The 23,143-nt window shown below is 40.4% G+C and overlaps 1 protein-coding gene across 1 annotated transcript in view; it reads right to left on the reverse strand.

The window, feature by feature from the left end:
* Positions 1-919: 919 nt before the first annotated feature.
* MGAM (maltase-glucoamylase) overlaps positions 920-23,143 on the reverse strand; it is a 92,200-nt gene continuing 69,976 nt past the window's right edge. The window contains exons 36-48 of the mRNA XM_035700108.2: positions 23,010-23,097; positions 21,458-21,596; positions 20,340-20,473; positions 20,173-20,207; positions 19,963-20,079; positions 15,838-15,986; positions 14,887-14,971; positions 13,946-14,002; positions 7,621-7,745; positions 6,456-6,544; positions 4,882-4,931; positions 4,026-4,196; positions 920-1,861 (exon numbers count right to left, since the gene is read on the reverse strand). Of these exons, the coding sequence (XP_035556001.2) occupies positions 1,784-1,861; positions 4,026-4,196; positions 4,882-4,931; positions 6,456-6,544; positions 7,621-7,745; positions 13,946-14,002; positions 14,887-14,971; positions 15,838-15,986; positions 19,963-20,079; positions 20,173-20,207; positions 20,340-20,473; positions 21,458-21,596; positions 23,010-23,097 (1,317 nt within the window). The 3' untranslated portion in view covers positions 920-1,783. The remainder of the gene's footprint in view (positions 1,862-4,025; positions 4,197-4,881; positions 4,932-6,455; positions 6,545-7,620; positions 7,746-13,945; positions 14,003-14,886; positions 14,972-15,837; positions 15,987-19,962; positions 20,080-20,172; positions 20,208-20,339; positions 20,474-21,457; positions 21,597-23,009; positions 23,098-23,143) is intronic.

Consider the following 23,143-nt stretch of genomic DNA (forward strand, 5'->3'; position numbering starts at 1 on the left):
GAGCACAGCAGTCTTAGCAGTACACAGGAGTCTTTCAAAAATAGAAGCACAGATATTTTCATATCACACTAGGAAACAGTAGTAGATATCTCAAAATATTGTCTATGCTGATCATCATGAGGAAATTAGGACATTATGAAGTCCACTGCTAGATCTTGTTATTTAAAGTGATCATTAAAAATGCCTTATGTGTTACTATATTAAATTTTTAAAATATTCATTTAATGTATTTTAATTTAACAGGATTTCTTTAAAATAGTATGCATTCTTGGTGTTTTAAAAAAAGAAAAAAGGGCAGCCCGGTGGCTCAGCGGTTTAGCGCTGACTTCAGCCCGGGGTGTGATCCTGGAGACCTGGAATCATCCCACGTCAGGCTCCCTGCGTGGAGCCTGCTTTTCCCTCTGCCTGTGTCTCTGCCTCTCTCTCTCTCTCTCTGTGCCTCTCATGAATAAATAAATAAAATATTTTTTTTAAAAAGGCTTAGGGAAGTATACATATTTATTTTCAACACACTCATTTTCAAGGAATATTTCAAGTAAATATTCCTGTTGAACACTAATATGTCATTTCTTTATCCCAAATTTTAACCATCTCAAATTTTAACTAATAATGTTGCAAATTCTGTTTTTATCAGTAGACATTTTACCAGATATAACAGTTGTTATAGTTGCTATGATGACTAAAACAACAACGACCACCTAAGTACATACTTCTGCAAACATGAATCCTAAGAAAAACCCATCCGGTGGTGTGAGGGAAAGAGTGGATAATCATAAATCTGATCATTCTGTCAGTGGGTTAGACTGTAGGAACTCTGATGCCACAGAGAACAAGACCAACTTACAAGGGTTTGCTAAGCAAGAAGCCTTAACCCCAAAGGGTGGTTAACCAGGGTAAAAATACCACAAAATCCAAAATCTCTTGTAAATTAGCTTGTTTTATTTTTCTCTGGCATTTAAGTTGTACACATTTGTGTAAACGGTGGTTATATATGTTAGACACAGAGCAAAGAAATATGATTTACATATCTTGAAGCACACCACTGCAAAAATAAGTTACATTTTTTACATTCAAACTCCTTCCTTCAGTTTTGCCTGCTTAAATATCATCCTTACCCCTATTCCCATATGCTAAGCATTGCCCTACCCATCTTCTTGCTTCCATGTGAGTTGGCCCTTCTTGTCTCTTCCCCCTGAGTCTACTATTCTGAGACTTCTGTGGTTTCTTCTTATTGTGGTGATGGCTTCTTATCACCATCTTCTGTTTCCTCTCATCTTTCCTGCTAACTCTTCCTGTGTTTCCTTGCTTTCCCCTCATATCATGCTCTCAGCCTATTGCTCCCCTCGCCCTAGAACCAACTAGCCGATGTTCTTTCTGGATACTTTCTTGAGGCATTAGTCAACTCCAGGACCTGGACTGTTCTGGCAAGCTTTTACTTATGTATTCAGCAAGAGTGGAGCCCATTCAATGATTACACACACACACACACACACACACACACACACACAACTTCATCATGGACCCAGTTCATCTTCAGTAGATACTGTATGATGAGCCAGCAGTACCATGTTAATCACACAGAGACAGAAAAACAACCCATAGATTTCCCACACTTCCCTATGGCCTACACCACAGGGCCAAGACACAGACAAAAATATGTGACAAAATTAATAAAATACTTTACCCACACTGAGCATGAACCAATTAACTACTCAACAACTTTATAAGCATGAAGTAGAAGTAGTTCCAAAGCTATTCATAATTAAAATCTTGCTCTAAAAATTCACAGAGTGCTTCTCCACGTCAGTGAAATGAAATTATGGAGGCTGATATCTCTGCCGGTCACATCAATGCTTAACACCTGTTGGGAACCAAAGGAAAAGGAGTGGGCATCTGGCAATTGAAATTTCCTGCACTCAAGTGAATCAGACACAATCCAATGGTTCACATGCACTCTGCTACTTTCACAAATCATTGCCTAGCTGTCAGGCAGCCCCCAAATTTTCAGGTGAAGAGGCTGTTTCTTGATTCCTTAGAGTACAAAATTTATTCAGTGATAGGGAAATGACAATGGGCCCTAAATAATGCAACTACCCTAAAACAACTGCACAGAAAATTGGAGATGTCTTCATTTCCATTCCTTGGAACCCTCCTTTCTTTTTCTCCTTTTCCTGTTCCCCCCATAGCGACTTGGTGTTTCCCCAGTGAAAGTCCAACAGTTCAGCTTTTTTCGAGGCAAATGGCTTCCATAAAGTGTCATTGCGAGTGCCGTCAGCAGCTAGTATGACAGTCCAGGAGTGGGTCAGCAACAAGATTGGGCAAAGTCCTTTATGAGCTCTTAGTAGAGTTGGGGAAGTTGGTTGAGAAGAAAGCCACAAGTATGAGGAAACAAGTAAAAAATACAAAACTGAAGGGAAAACTTTTGTTTCAGGCCTTGTAATCAGGAAGGATTATGAAAGAAAAAGTCCAGAAAAAAGCAAGAAGCAAGCACACACAGAAAGATCCATTTACCATGAGGACAAGTGTTGGAAACACCACATTGCATTGATGCTAAGGGGCAAATTTTCTACATATTTAACATTCATGAAATCAGAATGTGTCTTGCAGTCAACAGCTTTAGAATTACTGTGAGCTAAGTAGGATTCATGACAATTGTTACTGTCTGTACATGCATGAACTTCATTGCTATTGTTGGTATTATGAATGGATGGACTATGAACCACTTAAGGATTATTTTAGGAAAAAATAGGAAACATGACTGGTAGTAAGATCAAGAAAGTGTGAGGATGAAAACTTGTATAATGCATTTGCTAGCTTTGGAAAAAATACCATAGAGATTGGTGGAAGAATTTTTTTGAAATGATATATCACCAATGCTTCTGATAGCACAGAGAAATACCTTAACCCATTCATGCCACATATTCTTCTTTTAAATAATAAGATGGTAATTTGCCATATTCACATACAAATTTTAATATTAAAAGAAAAATCTGTGATACAAATTGGCTAAGGCATTTCTTTTTCTTTTTTTTTTAAGATTTTATTTATTTATTCATGAGACACACACAGAGAGACACAGAGAGAGAGGCAGAGACACAGGCAGAGAGAGAGGCAGGCTCTATGCAGGGACCCCAATGTGGGACTCAATCCCCAGGGGTCCAGAATCACTCCCTGGGCTGCAGGCAGACGCTCAACTGCCAAGCCACCCAGGCATCCCCATTTCTTTCTCTAAAAAAATAATTTATTTATTTATTTATTTATTTGATAGAGAGAGAGATTACAAGCATGGGGAGAGGGAAGGGTGGAGGCAGAGGGAGAAGCCAACCCCCTGCTCAGTAGGGAGCCTAACAGGGGGCTCAATCCCAGAACCCTGGGATCATGACCTGAGCAGGTGCTTAACCCGCATAACTGACTGAGCCACCCAGGCGTAGCAAGGCATTTCTAATATTTCTTCACATTCAGAGTTTACCTTGTCTAAATTACTTTAATGCAAATTTATCAATGTCCATGTGTCCCTACCCAATATTTTCCTCTGTATTGTCACTAACATTAAAATGATAAAAAAAATATCTTTGTTTAGAGAAAATTTGCAAAGCTCTCTGTGTGTTTAGAGATTTTAAATGATACGAAAGCATTGTATCATACTTTTGTAATCCTTTTTTTTCCTTCTTCATGCCACATGAAATAATGGGACAACTCTAATTATGGTGTCATATTTGATGGAATAAGGTAGTTCGAGCTGTCTGGGAAGTAGAGCTCTAAGGCAAGGTGAAGGAGTAAAGACAGTTTTATATAAATTTGCAGGGAAGAAAACATATGTGGAAAGAAAGGATCAAGACCCACAATTCCCAATGATAATAAGTCAGAAATTTCCCCTTCATCTCCATGCTGTCCACTGCTGGTGCACTGAACACAGCTTCCCAAAGGGCTCTGCAGGAAAGGCTGTCATTTGGAAAGGAAGTAGGCAGGGACTGCCCTAGGATTAGCCCAGGAAATACCACAGGGACTTTTCACTGGTCACAAACCTGTGTCGCAGGGTTGTAAGTGAAGGTGGGCGTTATCACCATGCCGCTCACAGAGATGCTGACACTGGAAATGGAAACACTGCCCACTCCCCAGATCTCAACGTAGCCCAGTTTCAAAGGGTTTGCATCGGTGATGTATTTGTTGAAAACTATATGACTCTGCATCATATTCTGTCCATTGGAGATAAAAGGAGACCAGAGGGGAAAACAACAACAACAACAACAAAATCCATTTAAATTTTTCCCAACCTTTTTTTAGGCACAAATATAGGTCATGAAGTTAAGACAATGTGAGAGTCCCCATCTTGTGCCCTTGGATAATGCAGAGTATGATTTCAGCCCTGTATCTCCCGCTTCCAGCTATCATCCAGCTTTGCATTGGCTAAGCACCTGCAGTGTCTCTAGACTCACCCTGAACTCTAGGGAGACAAAAAGTCTCAGCTATCAGGAACTGTATCCTCTACATGTAGAGCTATCAGTTCAGTTCAGCTATAGAGCTATCAGCTATACAGTTCAGCTATCAGGAACTGTATCCTCTACATGTAGAGGAGTCACAAAATGTGCAGACCATCCCAAGGCAACACGGGAGCAAGGGCCAGATAACATAGAAACAATCTGTCCGTCTGTGCCTTGGTGAACTGGAATAAGTTACTGATGAAATATGAATGGGTTTAATCACAGAGAACTTCCTGAGAGCATACTAAATGTCCATTTGAAGTCTAGAGGAAGGGAAAGATGCAAATTAAGAAGACAAGCAGGGAAGGGATTCTAGGCGGTACGTAATGCCCTATGATATCCAGCATTCAACTAAGCCAACAGAACTCTATTCTCTCTTCACAGTACCAGTTACACTCACCTGGCTGGCAGAAAAGTTGGCCAGGTAATAGAGTCCTTTTCCATAGGTGTCTGCAAATGAGCAACAAAGTAAGTGTGATCTGGAGCTGTGCTCTTGAATTCCAATTGCTTACTTGTTGAGAAAGTAGGGATGATTTTTGTTCCTCATTTTACTTTTCTTCTTTTTTTTTTTTATTTTTTTTATTTTTTTTATTTTTTTTTTATTTTTATTTTTTTTTTTACTTTTCTTCTTTACAGAGTTCCATTTTGTGAGCTCAGATGTTCCCCCAAACTCCGCTTACACAGTGTTTGAAATGAGTGTGTATAGATGCAGCTGGCTAATAGAATCCCTCATAGGGGATCCCTGGGTGGCGCAGCGGTTTGGCGCCTGCCTTTGGCCCAGGGCGCGATCCTGGAGACCCGGGATCGAATCCCACATCGGGCTCCCGGTGCATGGAGCCTGCTTCTCCCTCTGCCTGTGTCTCTGCCTCTCTCTCTCTCTCTCTGTGACTATCATAAATAAATAAAAATTTAAAAAAAAAAAAAAAAAAAAGAATCCCTCATAGAATGCAGTTTCCTGACACCACTCTTTAATCTGCTTCTCTTTCTCATGATCTAACATTCCCCACACCTTCCTTGTCACCTCAGAATTCCCAGATCCCTTGTGCTAGAGGCACACAGATGTGTGCACAGGTGCATGTACACACACATTGCAAACATCACTGGTATCTTGGTCAGCTTGAGAGGTATGAGGCAATTTTTTTAATGCAGTCTCCAGAGACCAAGAAAATACTTTTTTGAACTTTATCCTTCATGTATGCCACAGGTTCATGGAGAATATGAAGCTCAGCATTTCTAGCATAGGCATCCCCATCCTAGCTCCAACTTCTGGGGCTTGCTCACTCTTCCCCCATATTCTAGCTTCTTTCTAATTTGCTTACCACTCAATCAGAGGGCATTGGCTACACTCTAGAGCTATGCCACCCAAGATGGCAGCCACTAATAGTATATAGCTATTTAAATTAAGGTTAATTACAATTAAATAAATAAATTCAGTTCCTCTGATGCACTTGTAACATTTCAAATGTGCAATAGTCACCTATGCCAATGGCTACCATATTGGGCAACACAGATACAGTCTATTTCCATCATTGCACTAGACAGAAATGGCTTAGATAGAGCTAATGGAGCATAAGCCTCCTCCCAAGAGTTTGCCAGTTCCTGTAAACTCCTAATGGAAAATCCCCCCAAATAAATAGCATGGCGGCTAGAGGCATTGTCTTTCTTACTGGGACAGTAAACCATGTAATTAGGAAATGTGCCCTTGAATGTAAACCATATGGAAGTATATCTCACTTGACTACTAAGAAACTCCCTATGGCTTCCATACTGCTATCTCACACAGTGAATTAGGACAGTTGGGTAATGCTGAGAGATTCAGAGCTATACATGAGGCATACAGATCATATACAATAGCTACCATGCACTTAAAATGACAAATGGCTATGTTTAGGAATGCAGAATTGTTTTAACATGGACAGCAGGCCTGTCCCCTAGTCAATGGTATTCACACGAATCCCAGGCAATCCTACTCACCAATGCTTTGCCCATCATCCCAGAAGAGCCAGCCTTTAGCAGCCCCCTCATCATCCAAAGCAACCTTGAAGCCTATGAATTTCTGACGGCTGCAATGAGGTAGGAAAGAGCCATTAGCTAAAAACAAAACCACAGCCATAAACCAAGAGTTTTCATAGAGACATAATGGAAGTGCTTCATAGTATAAAGACTGGGTACTAGGATTCAAGAGACTTGTGATCTAGCTCTAGTTCTGTCTCCAGTGGCTATATGATTTCAGGTCAGGAGTGAATGAATGAATGAATGAATGAAGTAGGGGAATTTTCCTTTAAGGTTTTATAAGCCTACATGTGTTGTAAAAGTACTACAAGAAACTACAAGCAAATTCAGTGGTTCTGTAAGAAAAATCCTGATGTGATCTTTCTTTTTTCATGACCTAATTTCCTAAGGACGTGTACAGTGAGCTCTGTTTATAAATGTCCTAAGCTCTTTAGTTTTTAACTGAATTTTTTAATCAAATGAGTATGGCTCTAAGATTTTAGTTTGGCATCAGACATTCATGGATTTTATTCTGTGCTCAACTACCTAAAAACTGTGTGACCACTTGAAGCCTCTCTTTGCTCATCTGTGAAATGGGGATAATAGCATTTATATCACAGAGTTTATTTTTTCCTTTTGTTAAGAAAAATAGATTTTCAAATAGAAAACTCCATATTAGTATTGTTCCAGGCACATAGCAAGCATTCACTTGATGTTAGCTATTATTAATTATTGTGTAGACTTAGGTCCAGAATTCCAAAATCCTGTATGTGAGGAATCTCAGCCTCAGCCATCAATTGCAATGTGGCTTACACAATTTTTTAGCAATAGTTTTCTTAGCAGAGTCCATTAAGACTCAGATGATAGTCTTCTAAAACTAGTATGAATTGGGTTGCTCCTTGTTTGACTTCCATTTCAAGTGTTATCAGTTAGACCTATTATCTCACCCGCTGGAATCTAAAATAGTTGTTAATAATTGTTCAAAGAGTGCAGAGTCTAGGAAAAGTTAAATCACAAACAAGCCAACAACAAAAAAATCTTTAGTAAAATTCCTTTGGGGTCTGAGGGTGCTGCTTACAGATTGGCGGGCTTCCGCAGGATCTAAGCTAACTGGCAGGTAAAGGAGAAGCCTTGTCCCATCATTCACCTTAAGTGGGTGTTCTGCGCAGGCTCTTGCCAGGGCAGGATGTAGCCCCCACGGACATGAAGGTTAATGTGGTCAAGAGGGGCTGGCAAGGACTTCCACTCTGCCCTTGCTCCAATGTCCACACCCTGTGGGCCAGAAGAAGGTAAGACAGGATGAGGGTAAGAGAACACACCTCACTGAACAACGCATTTACCAGACAGCTTGTCTACTGTTCTGGACTTGCTGCCTGTCCATGACCTTCCAGCACACAGCTGGTATTACCCGTCTCCACTTTCACCCAGCTACTGGGTGGACTCTTACCCTGATGCTCCAACATCACGTCAGCACCCCTTGTCTTCTGGGGTTTCTACCGTACATACTACATGAGATCGTAGTGTGGATCTCAGCCTACCCTCATTCCACATCCTGTTTCTGTGTCAGAGAGCAGTGCTGGAGGAAGTTGAGGAATTCTTTTGCTTATTTCTTGTTGGCTTTTGATACATGCCCTGCAATGGCATTTCTAGGCCTTCTCTTTCACTTTGCCTCTGCTCCGGCTCCTTTTACTGCTCCCACTTCCCCACCCTGACCAACTTTACTAAAGCTTTGATTCCTACTTGACAGAGAGAATTAAAATGAGAGACCCCAACACCAAGCGCTCCAGAGGCCTTGGGTTCCTCATGTACTCCACTGTGGAGGAGGTGGACGCAGCCATGAACGCTCGGCCACACACAAGGTGGACGGGAGAGTCGTGGAACCAAAGAGGGCTGTCTCCCGAGAAGATTCTCAAAGACCCAGTGCCCACTTAACTGTGAAAAAGATTTTTGTCGGTGGCATTAAAGAAGACACTGAAGAACATCATCTAAGAGATTATTTTGAACAGTATGGGAAAATTGAAGTGATTGAGATCATGACTGACCAAGGCAGTGGCAAAAAGGTTTTGCTTTTGTGACCTTTGACGACCACGACTGTAGACAAGATTGTCATTCAAAAATACCATCCTGTGAATGGCCACAGCTGTGAAGTAAGGAAAGCCCTATCGAAGCAAGAGATGGCTAGTGCTTCGTCCACCCAAAGAGACTTAAGTGGTTCTGGAAACTTTGGTGGTGGTTGTGGAGGTGGTTTTGGTGGGAATGACAACTTTGGTCGTGGAGGGAATTCAGTGGTCGAGGTGGCTTCGGTGGCAGTCGAGGTGGTGGTGGATACAGTGGCAGTGGGGATGGCTATAACGGATTTGGTAATGACGGAAGCAACTTTGGAGGTGGCGGAAGCTATAACGATTTTGGCAATTACAACAATCAATCCTCAAATTTTGGACCCATGAAAGGAGGAAATTTTGGAGGCAGAAGCTCTGGCCCCTATGGTGGTGGAGGCCAATACTTTGCCAAACCACGAAACCAAGGTGGCTATGGCGGTTCTAGCAGCAGCAGCAGCTATGGCAGTGGCAGAAGGTTTTAATTACTGCCAGGAAACAAAGCTTAGCAGGAGGGGAGAGCCAGAGAAGTGACAGGGAAGCCACAGGTTACAACAGATTTGTGAACTCAGCCAAGCACAGTGGTGGCAGGGCCTAGCTGCTACAAAGAAGGCATGTTTTAGACAATACTCATGTGTATGGGCAAAAAACTCGAGGACTGTATTTGTGACTAATTGTATAACAGGTTATTTTAGTTTCTGTTCTGTGGAAAGTGTAAAGCATTCCAACAAAGCGTTTTAATGTAGATTTTTTTTTTTTGCACCCATGCTGTTGATTGCTAAATGTAATAGTCTGATCATGACGCTGAATAAATGTGTCTTTTTTAAAATGTGCTGTGTAAAGTTAGTCTACTCTCAAGCCATCTTGGTAAACTACCCCAACAGTGTGAAGTTAGAATTCCTTCAGGGTGATGCCAGGTTCCACTCAAAATTTATTTGCAACCTGCTTGGGCACAGAAGCCATTGTCTCCACAAACCTTGGTGTGGTTGAACTGACAGTTAATGTGTTGTGACCTGGAGTTCACCGTTAAAAGGGTCACCCAAGCAAAGTCCTGGAGTTTATTTGGTTATTATGATTGTTGGCACATCCTATGCAATATATCTAAATTGAATTATGGTATCAGATAAAATTATAGATGGGATTGAAGCTTGTGTATTGTCCATTATCATGTGTAATCAATAAACGATTTAATATTCTCTTGAAAAAAAGATGAACTTACTTTACAAATCCTTATCTTTAACTCACTAAATTTCCTTTATGTTTAACATCTTTATCTTGCCTCCCCTGTGACAGGAAGAAGTGCTCTCTCACCCAGAGCCATGAAGCTCAGTTTCTAAGAAATCAGCCTTCCATATTTCTTCAATCTAAGGCAGGGCTTTCCAGCTCCAGCACTGTAGACCTCTGGGGCCAGATAATTCTTTGTCATGGGGGCTGTCCTGTAATTTTGGAATGCTTAACCCATGTCCATGCCCTAGATGCCAGTAGCACCTCCCCCACCCCACCTCAACCACAAATGACACCCAAAAGGTCTCCAGACATTGCCAAATGTCCCCTGGTAGGCAAAAAAATCCCCCCATTTGATAATTGCTACCTTAAAGGTAAGGAGGAAAGCTACCATAACACTCCTCCACTTTGGTCCCTTTTGTTCATTTTAGCCATATTCAGCCTGTGTGAACCATAGGGGTAAGTGGTCAGAAGGAAGCATGCTGACTGATGCCATTCTCCCTGAGGCCTGCCTCAGGACTCCAGAGTCTACAGGATTTAATAAAAATTTCAGTCCTACATCTCTGAGCTTCTTCAGTTTTCTCACTGATAACATGAGAAAATCCGATTATATGATCTCTAATGACATTTCACTCTGGTATCTTATGAACATTGGACATTTTCTCCATTGATTATCCTGCCTACTAGTGAAACTCGACACATATAAAACTGTCAAAGTTATCTCCCTACCAAATTCTTTATCTCTTTCAATAATATTTCTATTCTACTACACATTATGTAAATGTGATGTGAGTTTAATCTCATGATTTCATTTCTAATACTTGATTTATCAGAAGCTTATTGGCTTTCCATTATATAGTTTCTGACCAGAGTAGTCTAATAAATTCCTGTTTAAATATCCATTAAGATATGACTGTATGGTAAAAATCTAAAAGCACACTACTAAAATAAGAATAGACAACCCAAGTGCTTTTGTAGGGGGAATTTGCATCAACTGAACAGTTGATTAAGTATCTTTGCTTGGCACTCTTGTAAACACTCATTGGGATTGAGTGCTGATAAAACCTTTTCAGAAAGCAACCTGCCAATATCTGTCAAATTCTTAAATCCCAGAAATTCTACTGACAAAACTTATATGGAGATACACATACAATGGTGTTACCTGTAACCTTGTACCACTACTTATAAAAAGAAAGCAGGCAAACCTAAATCCAAAATGTCCATCCACAAAAGTGATTTGCTAAATGATTCCATACAATGGAATATAATATAGTTGCTAAAAAAAAAAATAGGGAAGAGCTTCAAATTCAAAGAGTTCAAGTTCAAAGTTCTTTAATAAATAAAAGCTTCAAGATATATTATTAAGTGAATTAATTAAGGAGCCTTTTAGTATGTACAGTAAGATACTATTTGTGTAAATAAAAAAGAATACACATATGCTAGTCTATGCACAAATTTTTATCAACAACAAAGATATGTAACTGTTAACAGGGATTAGCTCTAGAAGGGGGACCAGCAGTTGGGAGATACGGAACATGGTGAATTTTACTTTCCATTTTACCATGTTTGCCCTTCTCCAATGTTTGTATTTATACCAGGGGAGGTATCTCTACTCTTCTAAAGTATTTTTGGCACCCTATATTTCTTTTATGATACCCTTCCAATCTTATCTTCCCCCTGGTGACTTTTATCCTTTAACCAGTACATCTGCAGCTCTTCTTCCTCTAACTTTTGACACTATGTTTTAATATTCCACTGTATTCTTTATACTGAATAATGAATTTGTTCCTTTTCACATGATCAGATGGTGGACTAGGTCTCATACTCCATGTATATCTGCTAGAACTAGAATTGGTAAACTTTGTCTATAAAGGACCGAATACTAAGTATTTTAGGCTTTGCAGGTCAGACGACTTCTGGTGAAACTACTCTACTCTGCTGGTGTGAGTACAGATGTTGTTCACAATAAATAAACAAATGCTCATGCCTGTGTTCCAATAAAACATTATTTATAAAAACAGGTATGAATCAGATGTAGTTGTGGGTGGTAGTTTGCCAACCTCTGCTCTTGTACAAAATAGGTAGCCAACCATGTAGATTAATCAAGGAGACACTTCTTCATTAATTCCAACCACAGAATCTCCATTTTAATTTAACAGCAAAATTTAGTTTTTTTCTAAATGGTTTGCTCCATCAACTTGAGCCTTCCTAAGTGATTTTTTTCCCCTTTCCTTCCTCAACCAAAGCTCTTCTGTTTAAAAGCCATGTATAAAATCAACAATTTCCAGGATACTTTTCTTTCCTAGCCCTCACACTTCCCTTTCTTTCATGTAGTGCCTACGATTATGTACATAAGTATTAGTGTTGACCACATGCAAATATCAGCTCCAGGTTCCAGGGTGCACTTAATGGGAAGCTGTCACAGTATTCTAACACCTGAAACTCAAAAGGTGGCCTGCACCTGGGCCAGGCTGGGACTAGAGTGGAATTAAGTGAGATGCCTAGGGGGCCCAGTTTAAGGCAGTGCTCACTGTCAGGGTCATACAAACACTGGCTCAGCCCTAGGAAGGAGTACCTCTTTAAACTGCATGCCCAGGGGATCCCTGGGTGGCGCAGCGGTTTAGCGCCTGCCTTTGGCCCAGGGCGCGATCCTGGAGACCCGGAATCGAATCCCACGTCAGGCTCCCGGTGCATGGAGCCTGCTTCTCCCTCTGCCTGTGTCTCTGCCTCTCTCTCTCTCTCTCTCTCTCTCTCTCTCTCTCTCACTGTGTGCCTATCATAAATTAAAAAAAAAATTAAACTGCATGCCCAGGCACCTCATGTATTCCACTGTTCCAGCGAACCTCAGGGTACTCAAAATCTCTGTGAGTGAATGGAGCAGTCAACATGCAAATTCAGGACCAAGGCTAGGTGACTTAAAATCAGTTGGCTGCTCCCCCACTGAAGGCCCTAGCTGGGGAAGCACACAGCAGAGTCCTAACGCAGGGCCATCTAGAGGACAGATCCAACCCACAAGGGAAAAAAAAAAAGATGGGATAGGTGTCGGGGAAGGACTCAGGGCTCCAGTGAGACAAAGAGGAGGAGGAACAAGACTTCCATTGTTCTTGTCCAGTTTTCACCTAATCACACTGCAAATGCATTGACCCAAAGGGCCAGAGTATGCTCTGCCTCTTGTCCTCCCGCTATTCTCCTTTTGCTGGATTTTGAGTCCTCTGCTTTGCTCTCCTCAGAAAAGTCAAAGTAGGCTTGGTTACAGGGAGAGGAATTACCTCCTTTGATTCTTCCTCAAGAATCAAAGTCCGACTTTTGTCCTTACAAGAGAATATGGCCTTGCGGTTGCTTTGAAAGGCCCTGTTTACTCAGCTGAGTCTCTGGAGCTCCCACTAGTGTAGAAATGTTCTAGAACAGAGAATGACATGTTCGTCTTCCATTTCCAAATGCACTTGTGTTGCTCTGGCACACAAGGGTTGGTTGCGTCTCATACCTCCATGTGCATTTTATATACTGCCTAAGACTGTGCTTACATCAGATTACATTTAACAACTCCTCCTGGAGCATCCATGCTATAGAAGGAGATATTTAATAACAAGAGAGGAGGGGCACCTTAGTGGCTTAGTGGTTGAGCGTCTGCCTTAGGCTCAGGTCATGACCTCGGGGTCCTAGGATTGAGTCCCACATCAGGTTCCCTGCATGGAGCCTGCTTCTCCCTCTGCCTATGTCTCTGTCTCTCTCTGTGTCTCTCATGAATAAATAAATCAAATCTTTAAAACTTAAAAAAAAAACAAGAAAGGAAAGGCCTCAATACTTTTTGAGACTTACAGTCTTATAAGGGATGATATGAACAAAAACTACATTTGACAGCACAATTTCAAGTATTTACTAGTGTTGCCATTATACACCAGCATGAAAGATAAAAACTAACACATAAAGAACACTCACAAAATGTGTTATTTTTTAACAGTTCTGTGAGAAAAGTGCACTTATCCTACTTAGAGGTGAAAAAATTGAGGCTACGAGGTTAAAAGTGACTTGTCCAAGCTCACACACATCAGATGAGTTATGGAGCCAGAATCGGACAGATGATGTGTCAGATTCTGAAGCCTGTGTACACTACCATTTTCCCAAGTTGTATAAATCATCAGAAAAACTTACCGTGTAGTAATCATACCAGCGGGCTCTAGGGAAATATGCAGTGACATTTCTGGCATTCTAAAATTAAACACAAACAAGACTTTGACGGTGGGCTCTTCCATCCTGGACAATATAACCAATTTGCATAGTAAAAGGGTCAAAACAATAGTGTTGGTCTTGGACCCAGAGGTTCATCTTTTAGAGACCAGCAATGCTGGGGAAGCCTTTCCTCCCATGCCTCCCCTCTTCCTAAATGGGAGAGTTGCCTACCAGAAACTAATAGTTTCCCTAAAGCCCTTTGGGATCAGGACTTTTGGGGAAAAAAAATCATCATTTGCTTATAGACTTATCTCATACCCTCTCATTGGGACTGGAGTAGAAGAACATTTTGTAGATTTTATGGTGCCAGTACTTTAGGGATTATAATTAGTGCAGTAAGTTTTGGTGAGGATGGAATTAGCTGGTATTCTAATCAGAAGCCTATATATCAAGAGAAAAAAAAATGAAGAAATGGCTTTTGCTGCCTAAGAACATCTTATAGAAGGAAGAGAAGGGCTAGCCCACAAAAAGATTATGCAAATTGGTATAAACATCCTGCAAAATTGTTTTTAATGGTGATAAAGGACTGAAATGAATTTTTATAACATAGCCTGATATACCTGGTCCATTCGTCTTATTTTAGTTAATAAAGAAATGATTATATCTTCAAATGTATCATAAGGTTCTTTGTTCTCGATTATCCTAGGAATCAGAATCTGTTATGCTGGTTTTAAAGATTAGGGAGCAGAGGACAGAGCACCTAAGTAATGGAATTCAACTCAGAGGGAGACGGAGAGGGAGAGACAGAAGTAGAATAAGAGACCACATCTCAGGACTTCCAGCAGACCAGGCCTCTTCTGCTGCCTCTAGTCACTAGGCCTCAGAACTCTAATTCTCTATTCATCAGAGGCACCCATACTCACAGGCTCCAGGACAGGGCTGACTAGGAAGGCTGGGCCCAGCAGAAACTGACTGTCTACATTCCAGGTCACCCGGTCTGACACAAACCTGGAAAGAGAAACCAAGGTACTACAATTAAGACCCCAAAAGGCCTTAGGCCAAGACCCTGAAGAAACTCAAGTTCAGGGTGATGGGCACTAAGGAGGGCTTTGGTGGGATGAGCACTGAGTGTTATATATGTTGGCAAATTGAATTTAAATTAAAAAAAGAAAGAAAAAGAAAAGAAAGAAAAGAAAGAAAGAAAGAAAGAAAGAAAGAAAGAAAGAAAGAAAGAAAAGAAGAAGAAGAAGAAAAAGAAAGAAAGAAAGAAAGAAAGAAAGAAAGAAAGAAAGAACTCAAAAAAAGAAAAAAAAAGAAAAGAAAAAAGAAACTCTTTAAGTTTAGACCCAGGTCAGAAATCCAGCTGCATTCTACAGCTTCCTTTACCATTTCCCTATGTCTCCTTTAATCAGATACATACTTGCTTTCTGTCGCGTTCTTCAAACCCCATAAATGGTTGGATTTAGACATGTTCTCACCTATAAATATTTCCATGTTTCTTAACTATGGCAGGTTTTAAATCCAAGAATGGCTTTCAACCTTCAAATCTCCATCCCTCATATCTGGCCTTGTTTCTGTGACCTGAGCCGCTACAAAAGATAGGCAGCAGCTCTTCATATGCCCAATTTAGAAAGAAAGTATTCCATGTTGTATTATAATCACTTTGAATTTTTTTTCATTCAGTAACATTTTATCAAGGACCCTTGGGCATGACTGATGCTGTGCTAAAAGATGTTATAATGTATGATCTGTGCCCGGAAAGCTTATGGCACAGGGCAATCATGTCTTTAATTTAATTTGGAAGTACTTTCCCAGAAGCCATCACATAGAATGATATTATCCCTTAGTCATTGGGATCCCAGCTAGACACTCACTCATGGAGAAGAGGCCGCACGACAGTACTGCCCTCCGTGTGGGCCAGGTGCATCAGGGTGTAGAGATATGGCAACAGGGTGTATCTGGTCTGCAGCACACTTCTGGAGATATCCTCAAAGGTTGCATTCCAGGACACAGGGTCTTGCCTCTAAAGGAGAAAAAAGAAATGTTCAGAGATTACCTTGGGACCTGGAAACTTAAGGATGTCACCGAATGCTTATTACAAATGAAGATCATATTTGATCAATTTGATTATAGATGAGCCTGAGAAAATTCTTAGTATATTGAAAGAAGTCCCTCAAGCTTTCCAAAGACAGTTGATGAAATTTCTCCCTAAGACATTCTTTTTGGGATATATTTGGTAGAACACAGCCTAAACTAACAAAGGAATCTAAAAAGCCCTAAGGAATCTGGTTCACTGAAGCATGAGGACCTTTCCATGTACCTGTTAGCCATTTGTATGTCTTCCTGGACAAATGTCTATGTGGTTAGTCTCCCATTTTTAAATCAGATTGTTTATGTGTTTTATTTTTTTTTAATTTTTTTTAATTTTTATTTATTTATGATAGTCACAGAGAGAGAGAGAGGCAGAGACACAGGCAGAGGGAGAAGCAGGCTCCATGCACCGGGAGCCCGACGTGGGATTCGATCCCAGGTCTCCAGGATCGCGCCCTGGGCCAAAGGCAGGCGCTAAACCGCTGCGCCACCCAGGGATCCCTGTTTATGTGTTTTAAATCAGATTGTTTGTGCTCTTGATTTGAATGAGTGCCTTACATATTTTGGATATTAATTCCTTATCAGATATATAGTTTGCAAGTAATATCTTCCATTCCATATGTTGCCTTTTCATTTTGTTGTTTCTTTTGCTGTGCAGAAGCTTTTGAGTTTGATGTAGACTTATTTTTTTTTTAAGATTTTATTTATTTATTCATGAGAGACACAAAGAGAGAGAGGCAGAGACACAGGCAGAGGGAGAAGCAGGCTCCATGCAGGGAGCCCGACGTGGGACTTGATCTCGGGTCTCCAGGATCACGCCCAGGGCCGAAGGCAGGTGCTAAACCGCTGAGCCACCCAGGGATCCCTAGACTTATTATTTTTACTTTTGTTGTTTATGCTTTTGGTGTCATATCCCAAAAAATCATTGCCAAGAACATCATCAAGGAGCTTTTCTCCTGCTTTCTTCCTGAACTTTCACAGTTTAAAGTCCCTATGTTTAAATTACTAATCATTTTGAGTTAATTTTTGTGAGTTATAAGATAGGGCTCCAATTTAATTCTTTTGCATGTGATTTTCCAGTTTCCCAACAGCATTTTTTGAAGAGACTGTCTTCTCTCCATTGAATATTCTTGCAAAGGTTTACTTCTGTGCTTTTGATTCTGTTCCATTGATCTATTTTTAGGTCAATAACAAACTATTTTGATTACTATAACTTTATTTTTTTTTATTACTATAACTTTGTAATATAATTTGAAACCAGGAAGCATGATGCCTCCAGCTTTGTTCTTCTTTCTCAGGATTGCCTTACTTCTTTGGGGTGTTTTGTAGTTCCATATGAATGTTAGGATTGTTTTTTCTATTTCTGTGAAAAATGCTACTAGAATTTTGATAATGATTGCATTGAATCTATAAATGGTTTTGGGGTAGTATAGACATTGTAACAATATTAATTCTAATCCATGAACATAGAATATCTTTCCATTTGTTTGTGTATTCTTCAATTTCTTTCATATATGTCCAATGGTTTTCATTGTATAGGTCTTTCACCTCCTTGGTTAAATTCATTACTAAGTATTTTATTGATTTTTGATGCTATTGTGAGTGGCATTGCTTTATTTCTTTTTCAGATATTTTGCTGTCAGTGTATAGAAATGTAACTTATTTCCGTAGGTTGAGTTTTGTATTCCACAACTTTACTGAACTGATTAATTCTAAAGGTTTTTTAAATGATAGCTTTAGGATTTTCTATTTAAAAGATCATATGAACTATAAACAGAGATAATTTTACTTCCTTTCTGATTTAAATGCCTTTCAGTTCTTTTTCTTGCCTGACTACTCTGGCTAGGACTTCCAGTACTATGTTAAATAAGAGTAGTGAAAATGGACACTTGTCTTATTTCTGATCTTAGAAAAAATGCTTTCAATCTTCCACTTTTGCATGATATTAGCTGTAGGCTTGTCTCATATGGCCTTTATAATGATGAGACACATTCCTTCTATGCCCAATTTGGTTAGAGTTTTCATCATGGAAGGATGCTATATTATGTCAATTTTTTTCTACATATATCGAGATGATCCAATGATCTTTATCTTTCATTTTATTAATGTACTGTATCACATTTATTTATTTGTGCATGTTGAATCATCCACACATACCAAGTTAAATCCCACTTGAGGGTGTCTGGATGGCTAAGTTGGTTAAGCGTCTGCCTTCAGCTCAAGTCATGATGCCATGGTCTTGGGATCGAGCCCTGCATCAGGCTCCTCTCTTAGCAGAGAGTCTGTTTCTTTCTCTCCCTCTGCCCTTCCCCTGGCTCCCGCTGTCTCTGTCTCTGTCTCTCTCTCCCAAATAAATAAATAAATAAATAAATAAATAAATAAATAAATCTTTTTTAAAAAAATCCCTCTTGATCATGGTGTACGATTTTTCCAATGTGTTGAATTCAGTGTGCTAATATTTTGTTGCAAATTTTTGGATCTGTATTCCTGAGGGATACTGACCTCTAGTCTTCTAGTAGGGCCCTTATTTGGCTTTAATATCAGAGTAATGATGATCTTGTTTGGAAGTGCTCCCTCCTCTTAATTTTCTGAAGTGTTTAAGGAAGTCTTGGTGTTGATTCTTCTTTAAATTTTTGATGCACTTCATCAGGAAAAACATCTGGTTCTGGACTTTTCTTTGTTAGGGGATTTTTTATTACTAGTTCAATCTCCTTTTTCAGTATTTATCTGTTCGGCTCTTCTATTTCTTCATGATTCAGTCTTGGTAGACTGTATGTTCCTAGGAATTTATTCATTTCTTCTAGGTTGTCCAATTTGTTAGTATATAATTGCTGTCTCTTGTGATCCTTTGCATTTCTGTGGTATCAGTTCTAATGTCTCCTTTTTCATTATATTTTTTATTTATTTGAGTCTTCTCTCTTTTTTCCTTAACAAATCTAACTAAAGGTTTGTTAATTTAGTTTATCTGTTCAAAGAACCAGCTCTTAGTTTTGTTGATTTTTTCTATTGTTTTTCTGGGCTCCATGTCACGTATTTCGCCTCTGATCTTTATTATTTCTTTTCTTACCATGAGCTTACTTTGTTCTTCTTTTGCTAGTTCCTTGAGGTATAAAATTGGGTTGTTTATTTAAGATCTTTCTTTCTCTCTTTTCCTTAATGTAGGGGTTTATAGTGATAAACTTAGAAATGCTTTCACTGTAACCCATAAGTTTTGGTATATTGTGTTTCCATTTTTATCTGTTTCAAGATATTTTCTTTATTTTCCTTTTGATTTCATCTTTGACCCATTGGTTGTTTAATTTCCACATATTTGTGAGTTTTCCAGTTTTTCTCCTGTTATTGGTTTCCAGTTTCCAAAGAAGACATGCAAATGGCCAACAGCTACATGAAAAGATGCTCAATAATGCTCATCATCAGGGAAATACACATCAAAACCAAGTGAGATATCACCTCACATCTATCACATCTATTACCTCACATTCCTCTAGATAGCAGAATGGTGGATATCAGGGGCTGGGGGATAAGAGAAATGGGGAAGTATCAGTCAAAGGGTACAAACTTCCAGTTACATGATGAATTTGTTCTGGTAATCGAATGCACAATCGAATGGTGACTATAGTTTACAATACTCTATTATATACTTGGAAGTTGCTAAAAGAATAAATACTAAATGTTCTCACCACAAAAAAAGAAACAGCAATTATGTGAGATGATGGAAGTGTTAACTAATCCTGCTATGGTAATCATTTCACAATACATAAGTGTATCAAATAAAAACAAAAAACAAAAAAACATAAGGGTTTGATGGTTTTGAGGATGTCACAGAGAATATTAATTAATTGTAGCTCAAATATGGAGGTTGTATTTCTAGTGACACAAGACTTTTGAGCTATAAGTTAACATCCTACCCTGGTCCCAATGGTGTTGTGGTTCCTCGAAAAGGGGTAAAAGGCTCCCAGCTGCATCCAGCGAACACACATCTCATATTCAGCATCTTGAAAGAACCCACAAATATCTGCTCCTGTCTGAAACAAGGTAGAATAAAACAAGCTTATTGGTGATTTCTGAAAGATGTGACTATCTTCTTGGGGATTAGAAGTGACCCAAAAGACACTTACATAAGATATACCGAAGAGGCTGAACTCCATCATGCCTGCAACATGAACACAGCTATGTGAGAGATGGGACTCATGATCTGTTACCTCCTCCCTCCTCAAGAATCCTTTATCAAGGAGGCCTAACCCTCTTCCCACCAGCAGAGGACCCTAAGGATAAGCCCACACACCAATGATAGACTTCTTCAGCTGGTCCCACGCGGCCGTGTTGTCACCCAGCCAGTGGCCTCCCCAGCGGCCAGAAGAGGGGAATGTGGAGCGGGTGATGACAATCCCTCTCTGTCCCGTCACCTCCTGCACAGCTCTAGTTGGAGGGGGAAAGGAGGTGATTGGGGAGCAGATTAGGAAAGGAAAGGCCACAGAGCTTCTCCATCCAGAGTTTCAGAGCCCAAGGCATAGCAACAAAATGTCTCCTGCATTGCTGGAGGAAATATGGAAATCTGAGCCATAAGGAAGTCCCCAGTGATTGACCCTGGATGATAGAAATGATGGTACCAATTGTGCTTTTAAATAGTGTTTTGCGACAAACTTTGTAATAAACTTACTGGATCACCTAAAAATAATGAGTAACCACAAAATCTTACCACTTATTTACTAAGTACTAAGTTTTTATATTTTTATATTTACGGAGGAAGAAAATAAATTCCTTTGTAAGGCTTTCCTTAGGATAATTCTTATTATTCATTGACTGAGCTCACAAAATGGGACAGCACTAATTCAGCAGAATTAAAACAAAAAAACCCAACAGAGATGAGTCACTTTCAAAATAAAATAAAAGAGAGCTAGTCCTCCGTATTCCCTTCACCTCTTATATTTAATTATAGCATCAGCTGCACTGTGTGATCATTGCTTGTGTCTCCATGTGTGTCTCCTCTACAAGGACTATCGTCTCTCGCTGTTAGGACCATGTCTTACTTAAACCTGTCCTTCTAACCATGATCATGGAGCCTGGCTCCATGCTTGTGTTCCCTTAATATGTAAGAATTGTGTGGCTCAGGTCATGATCTCAGGGTCATGAGATCAAGCCCCTCATTGGACTCCACACTCAGCAGTCTGTTTGAGATTCTCCCCCTCTCCCTCCTCCTCTGCTCCTGCCCCTGCTCATGCTGTCTCTAAATAAGTAAATAAGTAAATAAAATCTTTAAAAAAAATAAGCATTGTGACACATTTGTAATTAATATGTTCTTAACCCTTGAGATGGGGCATGAAAGGAAATGCAGGGTAACCTCCTCAGTCATTGGCTGTCCCTGCAGGTCATGTGGACCAGAGAAGGGAGAGCGTGACTCACTCGTAGGTGGGTCTGGTCTGGGCCCATCCATACAGGCTGTGAACATCATAGTGCCGCACCCGTGAGCCATCTGGCAGGACCTGCTCGCTCTCCATGCACAGGGTCTTGCTGCTCAGGCCTTTATCCCTGGACTCCAAATCTGAGGAGAAAGACCTAGTGATATAAATGCCATGTCTGCTCCTGTTTACCCCTGACCCCTCTTTAAGGAATTGGACACTAGATCTTAAGACCCGTGCATGGGACCCTCTTCTCTTCAGGGGCATGGGAACATGCTTGGCTTGGGGCTGCAATGGAACCCACAGGTGCTTTCAACATAAGGTCCCCTACAGGGTTCTCCAGGAGAAAGCAGGGGCAGGGGGAGGAAAACACAGGTGTCAAATGCCTAACTGCTTGAGACACCTGTGTGGCTCAGTGGTTGAGCATCTGCCTTTGGCTCAGGATGTGATTCCGGGGTCCTGAGATAGAGTTCCACATGGGGCTCCCCACAGGGAGCCTGCTTCTCCCTCTGCCTATGTCTCTGCCTCTCTCTCTCTGTATCTCATGAATAAATAAATAAAATCTTTAAAAAAAAAAAAACTAATTACTTGACTGGATGCAGTCTAAGCATTTTTCTTGTAAGTCATTTCATGTAATTCCTATAACTCTATAAAAAAGCGCTATCTCCCTTCACAATTTTTTTAAGATTTTATTTATTTATTCATGAGAGACACAGAGAGGCAGAGACACAGGCAGAGGGAGAACCAAGCTCCATGCAGAGAGCCCCATGTGGGACTTGATACCCAGGACCCCGGGATCATGCCCTGAGCCAAAGCAGATGCTCAACCACTGAGCCACCCAGGTGCCCCTCCCTTCACAACTTAAAACACAGATTTGGAAATATCAAGTAACCTGTTAAAGGTCACACAATTCATAGTAAATATAATTTCTGGAACCAAGATATGAACACAAGTATAACACCAAAGTCCATCGACTTCATGATAAGGGGGAGCCACTACTTTCCACCCACTGGGGGCCTAACAAATTCCTGTGGAGGAATTCACAGAGGCCTGAAGAATTAAGAAACGTAGTTCTAGAATCCTTTGGAGACATAACTGATATTAAGTGGGTTGTTGTTGTTTTTTTTTTTTTTTGAGATTTTATTTATTTGAGTAGAGAGAAAGCATGAGAGAGAGCACGAGTGAGGGGGGAGTGGCAGAGAGAGAGGGAGAAGCAGAGGGAGAAGCAGACTCACCACTGAGCAGGGAGCCCCATGCAGGGCTCGATCCCAAGATCCTGAGATCATGATCTGAGCTGAAAGCAGATGCTTAACCAACTGAGCCCACCCATTTGTTTTCTGAACAAATTTGAGAAACTCACTCAACAGGGCCAGTAACTTATACACACTCAACTGGATAAAGTACTTGACGCATGTATGTCTTTGTTCCCCCTAAAAACCACAGTGCCAGTTAAGATATGCCCTGAACAGTCAGGATAAACCCTGGCTGCTGGGTTCTTGTTGAGGTCACTCCTCATAGCCATGGCTCTGCCAACAAAGGAGACCGAGGGCTCTTACGTGGCATATAGGGGGGGTGGTTCATAGTGGCATCCCTGCAGCCTGGGGGGACTGCTCCATTCACAAAACTTGCTGGCTCATTCATATCCTAGAAATGTCAAACACAGATATAGCTTACTTTTTCAAATCATTAC

This window comes from Canis lupus, chromosome 16 (genome assembly GCF_003254725.2).
Source record: "Canis lupus dingo isolate Sandy chromosome 16, ASM325472v2, whole genome shotgun sequence".
Taxonomy (NCBI): Eukaryota; Metazoa; Chordata; class Mammalia; order Carnivora; family Canidae; genus Canis; species Canis lupus.